This window comes from Bos grunniens, chromosome 11, assembly GCF_055505025.1.
Source record: "Bos grunniens cultivar Pamir isolate PY7600 chromosome 11, Bosgru_T2T1.0, whole genome shotgun sequence".
In the NCBI taxonomy this organism is placed as follows: Eukaryota; Metazoa; Chordata; class Mammalia; order Artiodactyla; family Bovidae; genus Bos; species Bos grunniens.
Genome location: NC_141175.1, coordinates 105522423 through 105537695, shown reverse-complemented (window position 1 = coordinate 105537695; position 15273 = coordinate 105522423). Strand labels below are relative to the sequence as shown.

Genomic DNA, 15273 nt, shown 5'->3' with positions numbered 1-15273 from the left:
GGCGGGTCTGTGGGGGGAGGTCGAACGAGCCGCGCCTGCGCACTGGCAGCTTGGGAACCTTCGGTCCTCTGCTCTGGCAATTGCAGGCTGGGCAAGTGCGCACCAGCTACCTGGACAGAGGTTTCACTCTGCACCGCCCCCCCAGCCCCACCCCTCCGCCACGGGCTGGGAACCGGAAGCAATCCCCGTATTGGAAGTGCCTTTAGTAACTGGGCCCAAGAGCCGGGTTTGGGGCAGTTCAACAGAAGCCACTGGAGTTAAACAAACAACAACAAAAAAATCTTGGCCTAAACCCCGAGCCTGCCAAATAAGAATTTCTAGGAGGCTCTCCAGAAATGTGAATTTCTTATAAAGTGTCCAGGAGATCCTGACAGGCTGTTCCCTACCTCTCCGTCTTTCTCCCACTGCTCCCCGCCCGCCTCCCCCCAAGTTTACGTTCAGCGAAGGGTGAACTCAAAGAGAACTTTGGACACCTTCCTCCTCTAGAAGCGGGATCATTTCGGACCTAAAAGAAATAGAAAAGTGATCTGGATATTAAAACGATGGTTCTCCCGAGGCACTTTTCGACCAGAGAGGAGACTTTTGAGGACTGAGAGGTTGGTGAAGGAGTTTTTCGGCTTAGAAAAGAAGATAAAGACCTCAAGGGCCCTTGCTGAACCACCTGACTTCCAGGAAGACAAAACTGAACTTTAAGTCCCACCCCGATACTCTGGGCAGATTGCGTCATCCGGGGACCCTCCACCCCTGTTCATCCGCCTAAATCTTCCCGTATCGCTTCTGCAAAACCTCCCCTTAAATATGAAGCTTCCCTGATCCTGCACGCGCTCAGCCTGGTTGTTAGACGACTGTCGCCCCTCCTTGCCTGAACCTGTCTCCGTTGAGGTCGTCTTCCTTTCTTCATTGCCTCTTCTCTAACTATACCTTACAGTTGAGACAAATAATTTATCAGGGCAAAAGGCCTTTTCTCCTTTCTTGCTCTTTTAATGTTTCACCCTTCTGCCAGCACTTCTGGTGACACAGATGGCCAAGATGGTTCAGCAAGTGCCCAGCAAGTAAGCCCTCCTTCTCTGGAGCCAGAGTGAGGAAAGAGGGGCAGGGCTGCCTGGGAACCATGGCTGGCACAGGAGTCTCTGTTCTCTTCTGTGCTCTGGAACCAAAAAAGGTGAGGGTATGAACACATGAAGAGTGTCATCTCATTGGTGGCTGACATAACCAGAAATTGAACTGCTTCAGATGTTACTGATTCTTTGCACTTTTATCCTCTAGCCTATATCTTTGCTGGTCCTATACTCTCTGCCTAAGTTGCTTTTTTCTTAAAGAAAAGTAAAAAGGTAATTACTTTGGAAAACTCAGCAGTGGCCACAGGACTGGAAAAGGTCAGTTTTAATTCCAATCTCAAAGAAAGGCAATGCCAAAGAATGCTCAAACTACTGCACAATTGCACTCATCTCACACACTAGTAAAGTAATGCTCAAAATTCTCCAAGCCAGGCTTCAGCAATACATGAACCGTGAACTTGCAGATGTTCAAGCTGGTTTTAGAAAAGGCAGAGGAACCAGAGATCAAATCGCCAACATCCATTGGATCGTCAAAAAAGCAAGAGTTCTGGAAAAACATCTATTTCTGCTTTATTGACTATGCCAAAGCCTTTGACTGTGTGGATCACAATAAACTGTGGAAAATTCTGAAAGAGATGGGAATACCAGACCACCTGACCCGCCTCTTGAGAAACCTATATGCAGGTCAGGAAGCAACAGTTAGAACTGGACATGGAACAGCAGACTGGTTCCAAATCGGAAAAGGAGTATATCCACGTCAAGGCTGTATATTGTCACCCTGCTTATTTAACTTACATGCAGAGTACATCATGAGAAATGCTGAGCTGGATGAAGCACAAGCTGGAATCAAGATTGCCAGGAGAAATATCAATAACCTCAGATATGCAGATGACACCACCGTTATGGCAGAAAGTGAAGAAGAACTAAAGAGCCTCTTGATGAAAGTGAAAGTAGAGAGTGAAAAAGTTGGCTTAAAGCTCAACATTCAGAAAACTAAGATTGTGGCATCCAGTCGCATCACTTCATGGCAAATAGATGGGGAAACAGTGGAAACAGTGGCTGACTTTATTTTTCTGGGCTCCAAAATCACTGGAGATGGTGATTGCAGCCATGAAATTAAAAGACGCTTACTCCTTGGAAGGAAAGTTCCTAGATAGCATATTCAAAAGCAGAGATATTACTTTGTCAACAAAGGTCTATCTAGTCAAAGCTATGGTTTTTCCAGTGGTCATGTATGGATGTGAGAGTTGGACTGTAAAGAAAGCTGAGCACCGAAGAATTGAGCTTTTGAACTGTGGTGTTGGAGAAGACTCTTGAGAGTCCCTTGGACTGCAAGAAGATCCAACCAGTCCATCCTAAAGGAGATCAGTCCTGGGTGTTCATTGGAAGGACTGATGTTGAAGCTGAAACTCCAATACTTTGGCCACCTGATGCAAAGAGCTGACTCATTTGAAAAGACCCTGATGCTGGGAAGGATTGAGGGCAGGAGGAGAAGGGAACGAGAGAGGATGAGATTGGATGAGGTTGGATGGCATCACCGACTTAATGGACATGGGTTTGGGTGGACTCTGGGAGTTGGTGATGGACAGGGAGGCCTGGCTTGCTGCGATTCATGGGATCGCAAAGAATCAGACATGAATGAGCACCTGAACTGAACTGAACTAATGTTAAGAAGGTAATTAATCATCAAGTGTACCAGTTAGAGGAAGCCTTTTTCCAACTTTCCCAGCCATAATTTATTGCTTCTTCCATTCTACTCCCATAGTGTCTTGGACATGACATAATTGTAGCACACACTGCTCTGTGTTGTAATAATTTCACATTCTGATTTGTCCATTGGACCATGAGTTCCTTGGGGGCAGTAACTGTGTTTTATTTGTAACAATGCCTTGACTATTGTAGGCAATTTAGGGTTTTTTTAGTTTAAGTGTAGACTTGTTCCTGACTGTAGACTTTATCACATTTTTCTGGTATAATTTCAAGTCTTCCCTGGAGCTATAGATCAGTGAGTCTTAGCTTTAGCTGCACATTAGGATCACTTGCATTCAGAGAAATCTGTATGCAGGTCAAGAAGCAACAGTTAGAACTGGACATGGAACAACAGACTGATTCCAAATACGAAAAGGAGTACATCAAGGCTGTATATTGTCACCCTGCTTATTTAACTTACATGCAGAGTACGTCATGAGAAATGCTGAGCTGGATGAAGCACAAGCTGGAATCAAGATTGCAGATACCCAGATATCCAGATGATACCTCAGATATCCAGATGATACCACCCTTATGGCAGAAAGCGAAGAACTAAAGAGCCTCTTGATGAAAGTGAAAGAGGAGAGCAAAAAAGTTGGCTTAAAAATTAACATTCAGAAAACTAAGATCATGGCATCTGGTCCCATCACTTTATGGCACATAGATAGGGAAACAGTGACAGATTTTATTTTGGGGGGCTCCAAAATCACTGCAGATGGTGACTGCAGCCATGAAATTAAAAGACGCTTACTCCTTGGAAGAAAAGTTATGACCAACCTAGGCAGCATATTAAAAAGCAGAGACATTACTTTACCAACAAAGGTCTGTCTAGTTAAAGCTATGGTTTTTCCAGTAATCATGTATGGATGTGACAGTTGGACTATAAAGAAAACTGAGCGCTGAAGAATTGATCCTTTTGAATTGCTGTGTTGGAAAAGACTCTTGAGAGTACCTTGGACAGCAAGGAAATCCAACCAGGCAATCTTAAAGGAAATCAGTCCTGAATATTCATTCAGGAAGGACTTCATGGGGTCGCAAAGAGTCAGACACGACTGAGCGACTGAACTGAACTGAACTGATGCTGAAACTGAAACTCCAATACTTTGGCCATCTCATGCAAAGAACTGACTTATTGGAAAAGACCCTGATGCTGGGAAAGATTGAAAGCAGGAGGAGAAGGGGACGAGAGAGGATGAGATGGTTGGATGGCATCACCGACTGGATGGACATGAGTCTGAGTAAACTCTGGGAGCTGATGATGGACAGGGAAGCCTGGTGTGCTGCAGTCCATGGGGTCGCAAAGAGTCGGACTTGACTGGGCAACTGAACTTAACTGAGGATCACTTGCAGATCTTTTCAAACTCTCACTCTTCAGGGGGAGGCCCAGGCATCAATATGTTAAAGCTCTTCAGGTGATTCTGGCATGCAGCTACGGTTAAGAATCCCTACGATGTCTCCAACGAGGGTCCTTCCAGTAGTACCATGGAAGGCTGGCTCCTGTATGCTCAAAATGTAGGGAGTCCGCACTGCTGCCCAATTAAATACACGTATACCCTGGGTTCTTCTCTCTTAAGTAGAAAAATGTGCACTGCGCAGCCCCATCCTCAGACCCAAACTCTGCGTCTCTCCTGCCCAAACTTTATAACCGACAGTTAACAAACAACCTGAAGTAGAAACAAGGCCCTTCGGAGGGTCAGAAGACTAGAAATCCTTCTCAGTAGGGACGAGTCCCAAGGCTGAGAGAGACATATTTCCTTAGGACGGCCCTCCCATCCGAGGACCAGAGGGACGTGACATCACACATAAGCAGTACTTCCAGGGGGAACACAAGCCTCACAAGCATCCAAGACCGGTTGCTTTTTCATGATCAAGCTGCCGCACTAGCACGTAGGATTGGGTCCAGCGCCGCCAACTCGATTCAGAAGAGTACGCTCGCGCAGATCTTTATACGTCATATTAAAGCGCTCCCACCGCTGAGACTTCTGGGAAATGGAGTCGCCCAAGGCCAAGCTATGGTTGGGAGCGCGGGCGTCAGAACTCTCTGCGCAGGCGCACTGGTCTCCCGACCCGAAGAGGCGCCGTCTTCCTGGGTCCTGAGCAATCTGTGCTGGAGGTGAGAGCTGCGGGTGTGTGCTATTGAGCCGCCGAGAGAGTGCAGCGGCAGAGAGAACGGGATACTGAGAGCTTGGGAAAGGTGCAGTAGGAGTAGAAGAGGTGAAGCGGGCGGAGCCAGCCTGCAGAATGTGTGTGTGTTTGTTGTGCGTGCGGCGACGTCCCTGCTCGGACAAGTGCGGACTAGGAAAGTTGTACCCGTATCCCAGTGTGTGCGTGTTTCGTGTGGGCACTGTTAGCAGTGGCCTTTCGGCGTGCCCCCACTATATGTCAGATCCCGGCTCTGCGGTTGGAAGTTTGGAGGCTTCCTTCGCCCCTCCGGTACCTTCTTCTCATAACAATTGCTTAATAAACGTGGGTGTAATTGACACTAAATGTAGGGTTCCGCCCACTCCAGTACCTCTCTTTTCCAAAAAGCGCCTCAGATTTTCTCGTTTAGCTCCCCTCCCTAGACCTCCGTACGAGTGATACGGGGCCTTCGTGGGGGAGGTAGGATGTGATGTGGGAAAAAAAAAAAAACATACGAAAGAAGTAGCGAAGTGATAGGCAGATTTGAGAAGTAAATGCTTTTTATAAGAGTGAAGGGTCGAGGAATAGTGGGAGACAAGGATGGGGAAAAGCACACTGGTCAGGGCATAGAGGGTCAGGACAAGACACGGTCAGCAGGATGGATTGTATGGGGCTGATTGGGGATTGACAGGAATAAAGCTAATTTTGGTGCTTTTATTCTAGAGGTCACATTCATAATTAGAGAGGGGAAGGGACTCTGTGTAGGGAGCCAGTCAGGAATGCTGGTAGTGATCATAGTCCTGAATCAAGCTGTCATGAGCCTGAATTGTGATGGTGTCAGTGGTAGGGAAAGATACAAATAAAATTGCAAAAGAAGAGTCCGAAGGACCTGGTAAGGAACTAGATTTGGGAGGTAAGAGAGCCAGGAGAGAGTTTGAATTTGAGGCACCTGGGAAAATAATAAAACATCTGCTGTAAGTGTAAAGGCTTCCTTGTGGCTCAGCAGTAAAGAATCTGCCTGCCAACACAGAAGACAGGTTCAATCCCTGGGTTGGGAAGATCCCCTGGAGGAAGAAATGGCAGCCCACTCCAGTATTCTTGCCTGCAGAATCCCATGGACAGAGGAGTCTGGCAGACTATAATCCATGGGGTCACAAAGAATCAGACACAACTTATTGACTAAACAATAAGGAGAACTGTAAGGGCAGGGAAAGGAATTGATGTGGGGAACTGCATAGGGACAGAGGGTTTTAAGATGCTGACAGAATGCCTAACTCAAAATACTTAGTCATTTGGAAATGCAGGATGAGTTTGGAAGAGGGATTGGGACTAGATTCATGAAGCATTTCTGTAGACGTGGAAAATGGAGCACCAGGTGTGGATGGACTTTCTGCGAGACAGCAAGAACACTGTACACAGTCTGAGCGCTGGGCAGCGTGAGAAACTTGCCGAAACAGTCAAAAAGTTTCAGAGAAATAAAGAGAAGAGGACTGTTGGAATCAGAGCTCATAAATGGCTTGGCAGTTTTCAAGCATAGTTTCAGGTGTGTGTGGGATGTGTCCGATACTCTGTGACGCCATGGACTGCAGCACACCAGGCTTTCCTGTTCTTCACTGTCTCCCGAAGTTCGCTCAAACTCATGTCCACTGAGTCAGTGATGTCATCCAACCATCTCACCCTCAGTCACCTCCCTTCTCCTCCTGCCCTCTATCTTTCTCAGCATCAGGGTTTTTTTCCAGTGAGACAGTTCTTCGAACCAGGTGGCTAAGGTATTGGAGGTTCAGCATCAGTCCTTCCAATGAATATTCAGGAGTGATTTCCTTTAGGATTGACGGATTTGATCTCCTTGCAGTCCAAAGGACTCTCAAGAGTCTTCTCCAGCATCACAATTTGAAAGCATCAATTCTTCAGTGCTCAGCCTTCTTTATGGTCCAACTGTCACACCCATACATGACTACTGGAAAAAGCATAGCTTTGACTATACAGACCTTTGTCGGCAAAGTGATATTTTGCTTTTTAAATATGCTGTCTCAGTTTGTCATCACTTTTCTTGCAAGGAGCAAGCATATTTTAATTTCATGGCTGCAGTCACCACCCAGAGTGATTTTGGAGCCCAAGAAAAGAAAATCTGTTATTACTTCTACTTTTTTCATCTTCTGTTTGCCATGTATCTTAATCAATGTGTAATACTCGAAACACACACATATAAAATTGCAATTTATCCTATCAATGAACATGCAAGTTGTTTGTAGTTTACCGTAGTGATCTTTTCCCCAATTCAGATTTGTGTTGCCACTGCAGTCATATATCAAGGTTTCCTGCCTACTTGGATGTGTTTGGGGATTTTCTAGTTTATCAGTCTGTTATTTACATGGCTATCTTTTTATGAAAATAAATCATTATAGCATAGAGATTTAAAAGTGCTAGCTGTTCCTGGGTTCAAATTCTGCCTCACCCTCTTACAAAGCCTAAATTTTCTAGTCTGTAGAACAGTACCTACCTTACTAATGTACGAACATAGAATTCAAGTGTTCTTGTAAAGAGTACTTAGCATAGTGCCTGGTAAGTAGCAAAAGTTCAGTACATGCTAGTTATTACTAATATATCATAAAATAAAATTGTAATATGATAACATTGCCATATTAATATGATAATATCAGTGGTATTCCATTGTGTGGGTGGACTGGACCATATACACAATGGCAGCAAATCCTGTATTTTAGAAACTTAAGATGTTTCAAATGTTTGCTCTTCTGGGACTTCCCTGGTGGTCCCCTAGTTAAGAATCCACCTTGCAATGCAGGGGACACCAGTTCTCAACTCCTGCTTCAGGAAGATTTCACATGCCATGGGGCAGCTAAGCCTGTGCACAACTACTGAGCCCAAGCTCTAGAGCCCATACTCCACAATAAGAGTAGCCCCCACTTGCCACAGCTAGAGAAGGCTCGTGTACTGCAACCAAGACCCAGCGCAGCCAAAAATAAGTAAGTAAAAAAAATTTTTTTGATCTTCTGTAGATTAAATGAGATGACATATAGAGTGCTTAAGAGGTTGCCTCACATGGCACTCAGTAAAGGTTAGCGTTAATGATAGTTAATAAAAAGCTTTGCGTATGTTTTTCCTTAGGAAAAACTCCAAAGAGGAAATTGCTGGGTCAAAAGTATGTGTTTTAAGGCCCCTGATAGAAATTACAAATTCTCCAGGCCAGAATACTGGAGTGGGTAGGCTTTCCCTTCTCCAGGGCATCTTCCCAATCCAGGGATCGAACCCAGGTCTCCCACATTGCAGGCAGATTCTTTACCAGCTGAGCCACCAGGGAAGCCCTTCTGGTGGGGTCAGAGCCTTATGGAAATCTAAGAATAAATACAGCTAGTCTATATGCAAACTGTGGTCCAGGCTGATGCTGGGGTGAAGTAGGGTTTCAGGGGCCAGGGATTCTTGGGGCTTTGCTTTCAATGCTTCACCACCAACATACCTGCCTGTGTTAGTCTATTACAGCCTGTTCTCTACCCCATGCCCCCCACATACTCATGGATTCTGCCTCCTGGTACCTTTGGCTCCTCTGACTCTCATGGCTACTTCTGTCCCTCATGATATACTTTCAGCTCATTGCCCACTGGTGGAACTAGGTTCCTTTTATTTTGTGAAAGCCTCTTAGGCTTTATGTGAATCTTTGTCATTAAACTTTACTTGAGTTAACTGAGTATATCTCAGTTTCTCACATAAAGAGTCTAATTAAGACATAGTCAAGTCAAGCATTTGAGGGATTCATGAGTGGGGCGTGGGGATTGTGTAGTCCTGAGAAGGAAGAGGGAAAGGTGTGTCTGAGGCTTGCCGAGTACTGTCCTGCAGTCAAGGCAGTGTATTCATTGATCCTTGTTATTCATTCACCCATCTAACTTGTGGTCCTGGCATTTCTTAGTTCACTATCCTGAGGATGGATGTCATCTTTTGAAACCAGACCACAAATCAGTCCACGGGTCAGCCTCTGCACTGCCCACCTGTGGCCTAATCAGCATGGCCCCAGGATTGAGACTCAGGGTCATGTGGAACAAGCTGTGGCTGCCCCAGGGTTGCTCCATTAGCACCAGGTGTTGCTGTGAGTGGGGTATTTTTCTTTTGAAGAGGCTGTGGGTGTTTCCTTGACAGGACTTGCCCATATAGCCATTCATAAAATTCTTATACTTTTTGTCTGGTAATCATGATGAACAATCTGATCTGATCTCAGATGCTCAGTCATGTCTGACTCTTTGCAACCTCATGGACTATAGCCTGCCAGGCTCCTCTGTCCATGGGATTCTCCAGGAAAGAATACTAGAGTTGGGTGCCATTTCCTCCCCTTTCAGGGGATCTTCCCTACCCAGGGGTCAAACCCACATCTCTTATATCTCCTGCACTGACAAGGGTCTTCTTTACCACTAGCATCACCTGGGAAGCCCCACGATGAACAATATTTAATGTGAATTTATAAAGACAATATGAGCCTTAATATAGTCTCAACTACCAGGAATAGAACTTTACCTCTAAGATCATGTTAAAAACAAGCACCACACTGTCTTCTGCATAGCCTTGCAGTCCAATTCTGGGATGGGGTGGGCTTGCTCTTGGCCTTGCTTTTCTTTGCTTTCCCTTTGTGTAGGGTGTTGAGGATGAGGGTGGGTACATAACTCACTGGTGTGTGGAGATTTCTTGCTTCATGGGTCACAAAACTACTAAACGAGACTGGTCTTTCTCACAGCCTGTTTCTCATCCCACCTCTCTACCTCATTAGGACTCGGCTCTTCTCTGCAAGGAGAGCACCCTGGAGGGAATGGCTGCTGTGTCTCCAACCAGATGCCAGGTGAGGTAGACTCTTGTGTTTCTGAAATACTGTTAGGCTCCAGAATGTAACCACTTTTCTTTCCATCTTGGGGCTTCTTTGCTCAAACCCAACCAGGTGGAGAAAGGACTCCATAAGGAGTGTCTCTTTCCCATTTGACTTGTGTTGGTATCTTTCAGTGATGTCTTCTTGGCTTGAATATGTGCCTGCTAGCCTGTCACCAGGGACACAGCCTCCATTGCCTTCACTCTGATTTTGCCTTAAAACTGATGGTAGGGGTCTGATGAGAAGGTCTGGGGAGAAGCAGGCAGTTTCTAGTTCTGATTTCCCTTTAGTACATCCACAAATGGACTGAAAGTAGGCCCCCATATTCCAGGGAGTGTTGGGTTAGGCAGAGAATGTGACACATCCTATAAAGCACCCCAGTGAGGTCGAAAGAGTCCTGGAGAGAGAGTTTTTGTGAGGGTAGGGACACACAGCTTACCCCCTTTATGCCCCAGGGCAGAGAGTTTTTACTTCTGAGCTCTGCTTAGAACCTCTGCAGACACTCTGGAGACTCATCTGGGTTTTAGACTTGGGGATAAAGATGGAACTTACAGAATCAAAGAACATCGGAGTGAATTGAGAGAAAGCCTAGAGATGATCTAATCAACACCACTATTTTAAGGATTTGTCCACACAATCACATACATAAGGGCTTCCCAGATTGCTCAGTGGTAAAGAATCCACCTGCCAATGCTAGATGCTGGAGATTTGGGTTCGATCCTTGGGTCAGGAAGATTCCCTGGAGGAGGAAATGGCCACTCACTCCAGTATTCTTCCCTGGAAAATTCCATGGACAGAAGAACATGGCAGGCTACATTCCATGGGGTCACAAAGAGTTGGACATGACTGAGCATGCATGTACGCACACTCACATACAGACAATTGGTGCAATTGGACTAAGTTTATAGATTAGATAATAATGTCACTCCTCTCCTGATTTTTACAATTATACTGTCACTATACAAGAGAATATCCTTGTCTTTACAAAATATACACTGAAACATTAATGAGTAAAAAGGCATCATGTTTACAAGTTACTTTGGAGAAAAGATAGGCAAATGTGTATATTCTGAGACAAAGATAAAACCAATGTGGAAAATGTTAACATTTGGGGATGCTGGATGAAGGGTCTTTGTTCTATTCTTCCAAGTTTTCTGTAAGTCTGATAAAAGAGCCCCTGATACTCCAAGGCTCAGCTAGAAAGGTAGTGTGGGGTTATGACCAAAAAGTCATGCCTCAGGGCTTTTTTGCACTTTCCCCAAATGCTTCAAAACTGTTGTCAGAACCATTTTCTTTCCATTCCCGCAGCATCCTCCAAACTGTTGTCATATATGACAGTTTTGTCTGGTCCATGTAAGAGAAGGATTATGAATAAGGGAGAACATGATTGTGTTTCCAGGACCCAGTGACATTCGAGGATGTGGCCGTAGTTTTCACAGATGAAGAGTGGAGGCGTCTGGTCCCTACTCAGAGGGACCTCTACAAGGAGGTGATGCTGGAGAACTACAAGAGCATCGTCTCATTGGGTAAGGAGAACTTTCCACCAGGAGTAGACCCTGTATTGAGTTGATGTGGAGTTAAGAGGCTAATATATTGACACCTCTTCTTCTCCCACCTGAGTTGGAACCCCTGAGAGACAAGATGAAAGAGCAAAGGGATGTGACTTAGCGGTTACAATAACAGCGGCTTTCTTAATCCTGAACCCCAGCCTGGGAGGGGTCCTTGAGCTGTAAGCAGACTGGACAACCACAGGCCCCCTCACTGAGCAGCCTAGCCCTGCACCACAGAGGGCTCGCCACAACTAGAGAAAAGCCCGCACAGCAATGCAGACCCAGCACAGCCACAAATAAATTTAAAAAAAATTTTAATGGTGAGGCAGAGCTGTGCTAATTAAAATAACAGTTTAAATTTATTATTATGTGAAAATCAAATTTACAATTCAGCATTATTTCATTATCCAATTTTTTTAAACCATCTGAGCCACCAGGGAAGGCCTCCAGTTTTACTTTTTTGTTCGTTTGTTTTTAATTGGGAGCCTTCTGCCTAAAATGATCTTTTACTTATAAAAGGGTCTGGCATATATTACATACAATAAGTCATGATGGATTTAGAAATTATCAACTTGTAGATATCAAAATAAATCAAATAGAAATGATTTTAGATGGGGTAGCCTTATTTTCCAAATAATGCTCTCCAATAGTTTTTTTTTTCCCAAAAAAAATTGAGATATAATTGTCATTATCCAGTTTTTAACAAAGTGTATCTATAGGTATTTTTCTGTATTAAAGTGAATAGAAAGAAAGAAATGAATACAAAATACGAAAGGTGATTTTTCTTATTGTCTGTGTCTCTAGTTTTCCTACAATGAACACAACCCACTTGTTTAAGTAAAATCATACTTAACATGTGTATGTTAGTTGTACAGTTGTGTCCAAAAATAATTGTACTAAAGCATAAACAATAAGCAAAAATGGGCACCTACATTACACATTCTTATTCAAGGTAGTCTTTTTTCATTCTCAGCTTCCCTGAGGTAAGGACTCTTCCTGCCATCCTACCAGTGCTAGAGCTAGGAGCACCCCATCGACTTCATGGGTGAAGAATAAACACATTAATTCAAATAGAGTCTATCCACTCTGACTAGATGCCACTTGTTCCCTTTTAGAACCTTAGTCCTGACCTCCATTCAGAGGTTCCTGCACTTCTGCATACCTGGTGTGCACGTCCTGCCTTTTGCATTTTCTCTCTGAAATACTTAAGAGGCTGGAATTCACTTTGGAATTGTTGTGTATTTTCATATGACCACCTGGCTTGTTTCTTTCTCCACGAGCAGGACTTCCAGTACCCGGACCTGATGTGATTTTTCAGTTGAAGAGAGGGGACGAGCCTTGGCTAGTGGAGTTTCATGGATTTGAGGGGAAAGAAGGTGCAGAGAATGTCTCTCTAGGTAACTGAGTATGAACTGGGCAGGAGAGTTCTGTTTTGCCTTGTGGTTGGTATTTGGGTGCATGTGGGAGGGAGTACTGAGTATCATATTTTTCTTCAAATTCAAGTCTTCTCCTATATTGTTTATTCTCTGTCACCCACACGTTTTCTTTTTTCCCCCTCTACACCTTAAAGTATTGTTCACCTTCATTCACCAAATGTTTCCTTTATAGACCTGTCATGTTGTCCATTCAAACCCCTCCACTTAGCTGACACTCCTAATTAATCTGGCTATTTCCCAATGGAAATTCTCCTCTTTTTTGAGATTTTTCACTACCAGTTCTATTCCCTGTTTCAGTCCCAGGTCTTGGTTTCTCCCTAGAGTGCAATACTATTTGTGGGAGGAAGCAAAGTGACTGTCATTACTTTTCAGATTTATCACAGTATCCCTCCTTTCTGTGCTAACATTTCCTAACCCAGGAAAGAAACAGGCATCTGTATTTTCTATCCATTCCAGATTGGGAGACTAAGCCTGAGATTCAAGGTGCTTCAGAAGAAGAAAAATCAGAAGGATCATTGAAGGAAAATCTTGGAAGAAAAGGTCCTCCATCTCCTAAAGTTGAAGTTTATGTACTGGATGGCAGGTTGGGAACAGAGAAGGAAAGCCCTACAGTTGAGGCCTGCAAGAAAACCCCTTCTCTGGAGGAAAGCTTGCGGCACAGGGCAACGCCTCCCAAGAAATTTCTCACTAAAGAGAGAGACCAGGAATGCAGTAACTGTGGGAAGACCTTTTTTGACCACTCCTCCCTCATCCGTCATCAGAGAACTCACACTGGTGAGAAGCCCTATGACTGTCCCGAATGTGGGAAAGCCTTCAGCCACAGGAGCAGTCTCAGCAGACACCTGATGTCACACACAGGAGAGAGCCCCTATGAGTGCAACGCCTGTGGGAAAGCTTTCTTCGACCGTTCGTCTCTGACTGTACATCAGCGAATTCATACTGGAGAGAAACCCTTCAAATGCAGCGAGTGTGGAAAAGCCTTCTTTGACCGCTCGTCCCTTACCCGCCACCAGAGAATCCATACTGGAGAAAGTCCTTATGAATGTAACCAGTGCGGGAAAGCCTTTAGCCAGAAAAGTATTCTTACGCGACACCAGCTAATCCACACAGGCCGGAAGCCATATGAATGTAATGAGTGTGGGAAAGCCTTCTATGGGGTCTCGTCACTGAACAGACATCAGAAAGCGCATGCTGGAGAACCTCGTTACCAGTGCAGCGAGTGTGGGAAGGCTTTCTTTGACCGCTCCTCCCTGACTCAGCACCAGAAGATTCACACTGGAGACAAGCCATACGAATGCAGCGAATGTGGGAAAGCCTTCAGCCAGAGGTGCCGGCTCACACGACACCAGAGAGTTCACACAGGAGAGAAGCCGTTTGAATGCAGTGTGTGTGGCAAAGTCTTCAGTTCTAAATCATCAGTTATTCAGCATCAACGGCGTTACGCCAAACAGGGAATAGACTGAGTTGGGTGAAAGCTTTAGTCCAAGGATCTCCACAAAAACTCAAGATAGGTCTTCCCCCTCTTAAATCCATCACCTGGTCATCACACCTATGCTGGCTACCCCTCTCCTTTTTCTGCCTCTCTGCACCCACAGTGTTTGAAGAAACACTGTCCACCCACTGTGTTACAGAGCTGATGTGGGATGCCAGAAATTAGGATGTGACTTTAAAGAGTCAGCATTCTGAAGACATTTGTCAGACACTAGGGACAAAGGTTAGGAGGCAGTCCTCAGACAAACCTCTTGTCCGAAGCCCCAGGCATCACTGCACTTTATATAACTGGAGGCCACAGCTGGACAGGAAAAGCACCCTTTATGTCAGGGCAGCACTGTTGTTTCCAGAAGTTCTTTTTTTATAGCCGTTAGTCCCTCTCTCTTGGAGGACTTTGTGCACTGACCTTGTCCTGTTGTGTCCCAGCATCTAGATCTCTTAATACCACTACTAGTAGCCAGCACTTATTGAGCGCTTATTATGGATTAAGCACTCAGCTGAGAGTTTTGCAAGAAGGAAATTATTTGGTCCTTTCAACAACCCTCTGAAGTAGGTACTGTTATTCCCCACAATTTACAGATGAGCAAACTGAAGTTTACAGAGATTAAATAACTTGTCCAACATAATGGCTAGTACAAGGAAAGTCAGGTCTTGAATACAGGTCTTCCTTCAAAATCTCTTTACCATAAGGCTATAAGGTTTGCTTTATAATTTATGTATGTGTATTATCTCCTCAACTAGATTGTAAGCAGAGACATGACTTATATGTCTTTGTATCTCACACAGTGCCTTGCAAATAATAGGTGCTCAATAAATATTTATCTGAATTAATAACTTTTTGACTACCAAGTTCTATTTAAAACACCTCTTAGAGTCACAGCCTTTCTCTGAATTTCAGTCTCACCTGTACTTTTGTCATCTTGGGCTTCTATTACTGTAGTAGTCGCTCCCTGATCTGAATTATTTCCTCCTCTTTATTGAGGAGGGGGATATCCAGCTATGGC

At 44.6% G+C, this 15273-nt stretch overlaps 1 protein-coding gene across 10 annotated transcripts; it reads left to right on the top strand.

Moving 5' to 3' along the window:
* Positions 1-4871: 4871 nt before the first annotated feature.
* ZNF2 (zinc finger protein 2) lies at positions 4872-15103 on the top strand. Of its 10 annotated transcripts, XM_086328255.1 has the most exons (7): positions 4872-4920; positions 7732-7912; positions 8851-8908; positions 9700-9768; positions 11192-11318; positions 12626-12739; positions 13235-15103. In XM_086328255.1, exons 3-7 carry the CDS (start codon positions 8870-8872, stop codon positions 14239-14241), a joined length of 1356 nt encoding a protein of 451 aa, XP_086184381.1. In that variant the 5' UTR covers positions 4872-4920; positions 7732-7912; positions 8851-8869; the 3' UTR covers positions 14242-15103. The 10 variants fall into 10 exon arrangements, with proteins under 10 accessions (XP_086184381.1, XP_086184382.1, XP_086184384.1 ...); XM_086328256.1 differs by lacking the exon at positions 7732-7912; XM_086328258.1 differs by lacking the exon at positions 8851-8908.
* The last annotated feature ends 170 nt before the right edge of the window (positions 15104-15273 follow it).

What these genes read in the sequence shown, in the direction of transcription:
- ZNF2 (XM_086328254.1), top strand. Translation starts at nt 5,049, where the DNA reads ATGTGTGTGTGTTTGTTGTGCGTGCGGCGACGTCCCTGCTCGGACAAG. An exon ending in AGGCTTCCTTCGCCCCTCCG is followed by an intron (nt 5,241 to 9,699) that starts GTACCTTCTTCT and finishes CTACCTCATTAG; the next exon opens with GACTCGGCTCTTCTCTGCAA. An exon ending in TGTCTCCAACCAGATGCCAG is followed by an intron (nt 9,769 to 11,191) that starts GTGAGGTAGACT and finishes TTGTGTTTCCAG; the next exon opens with GACCCAGTGACATTCGAGGA.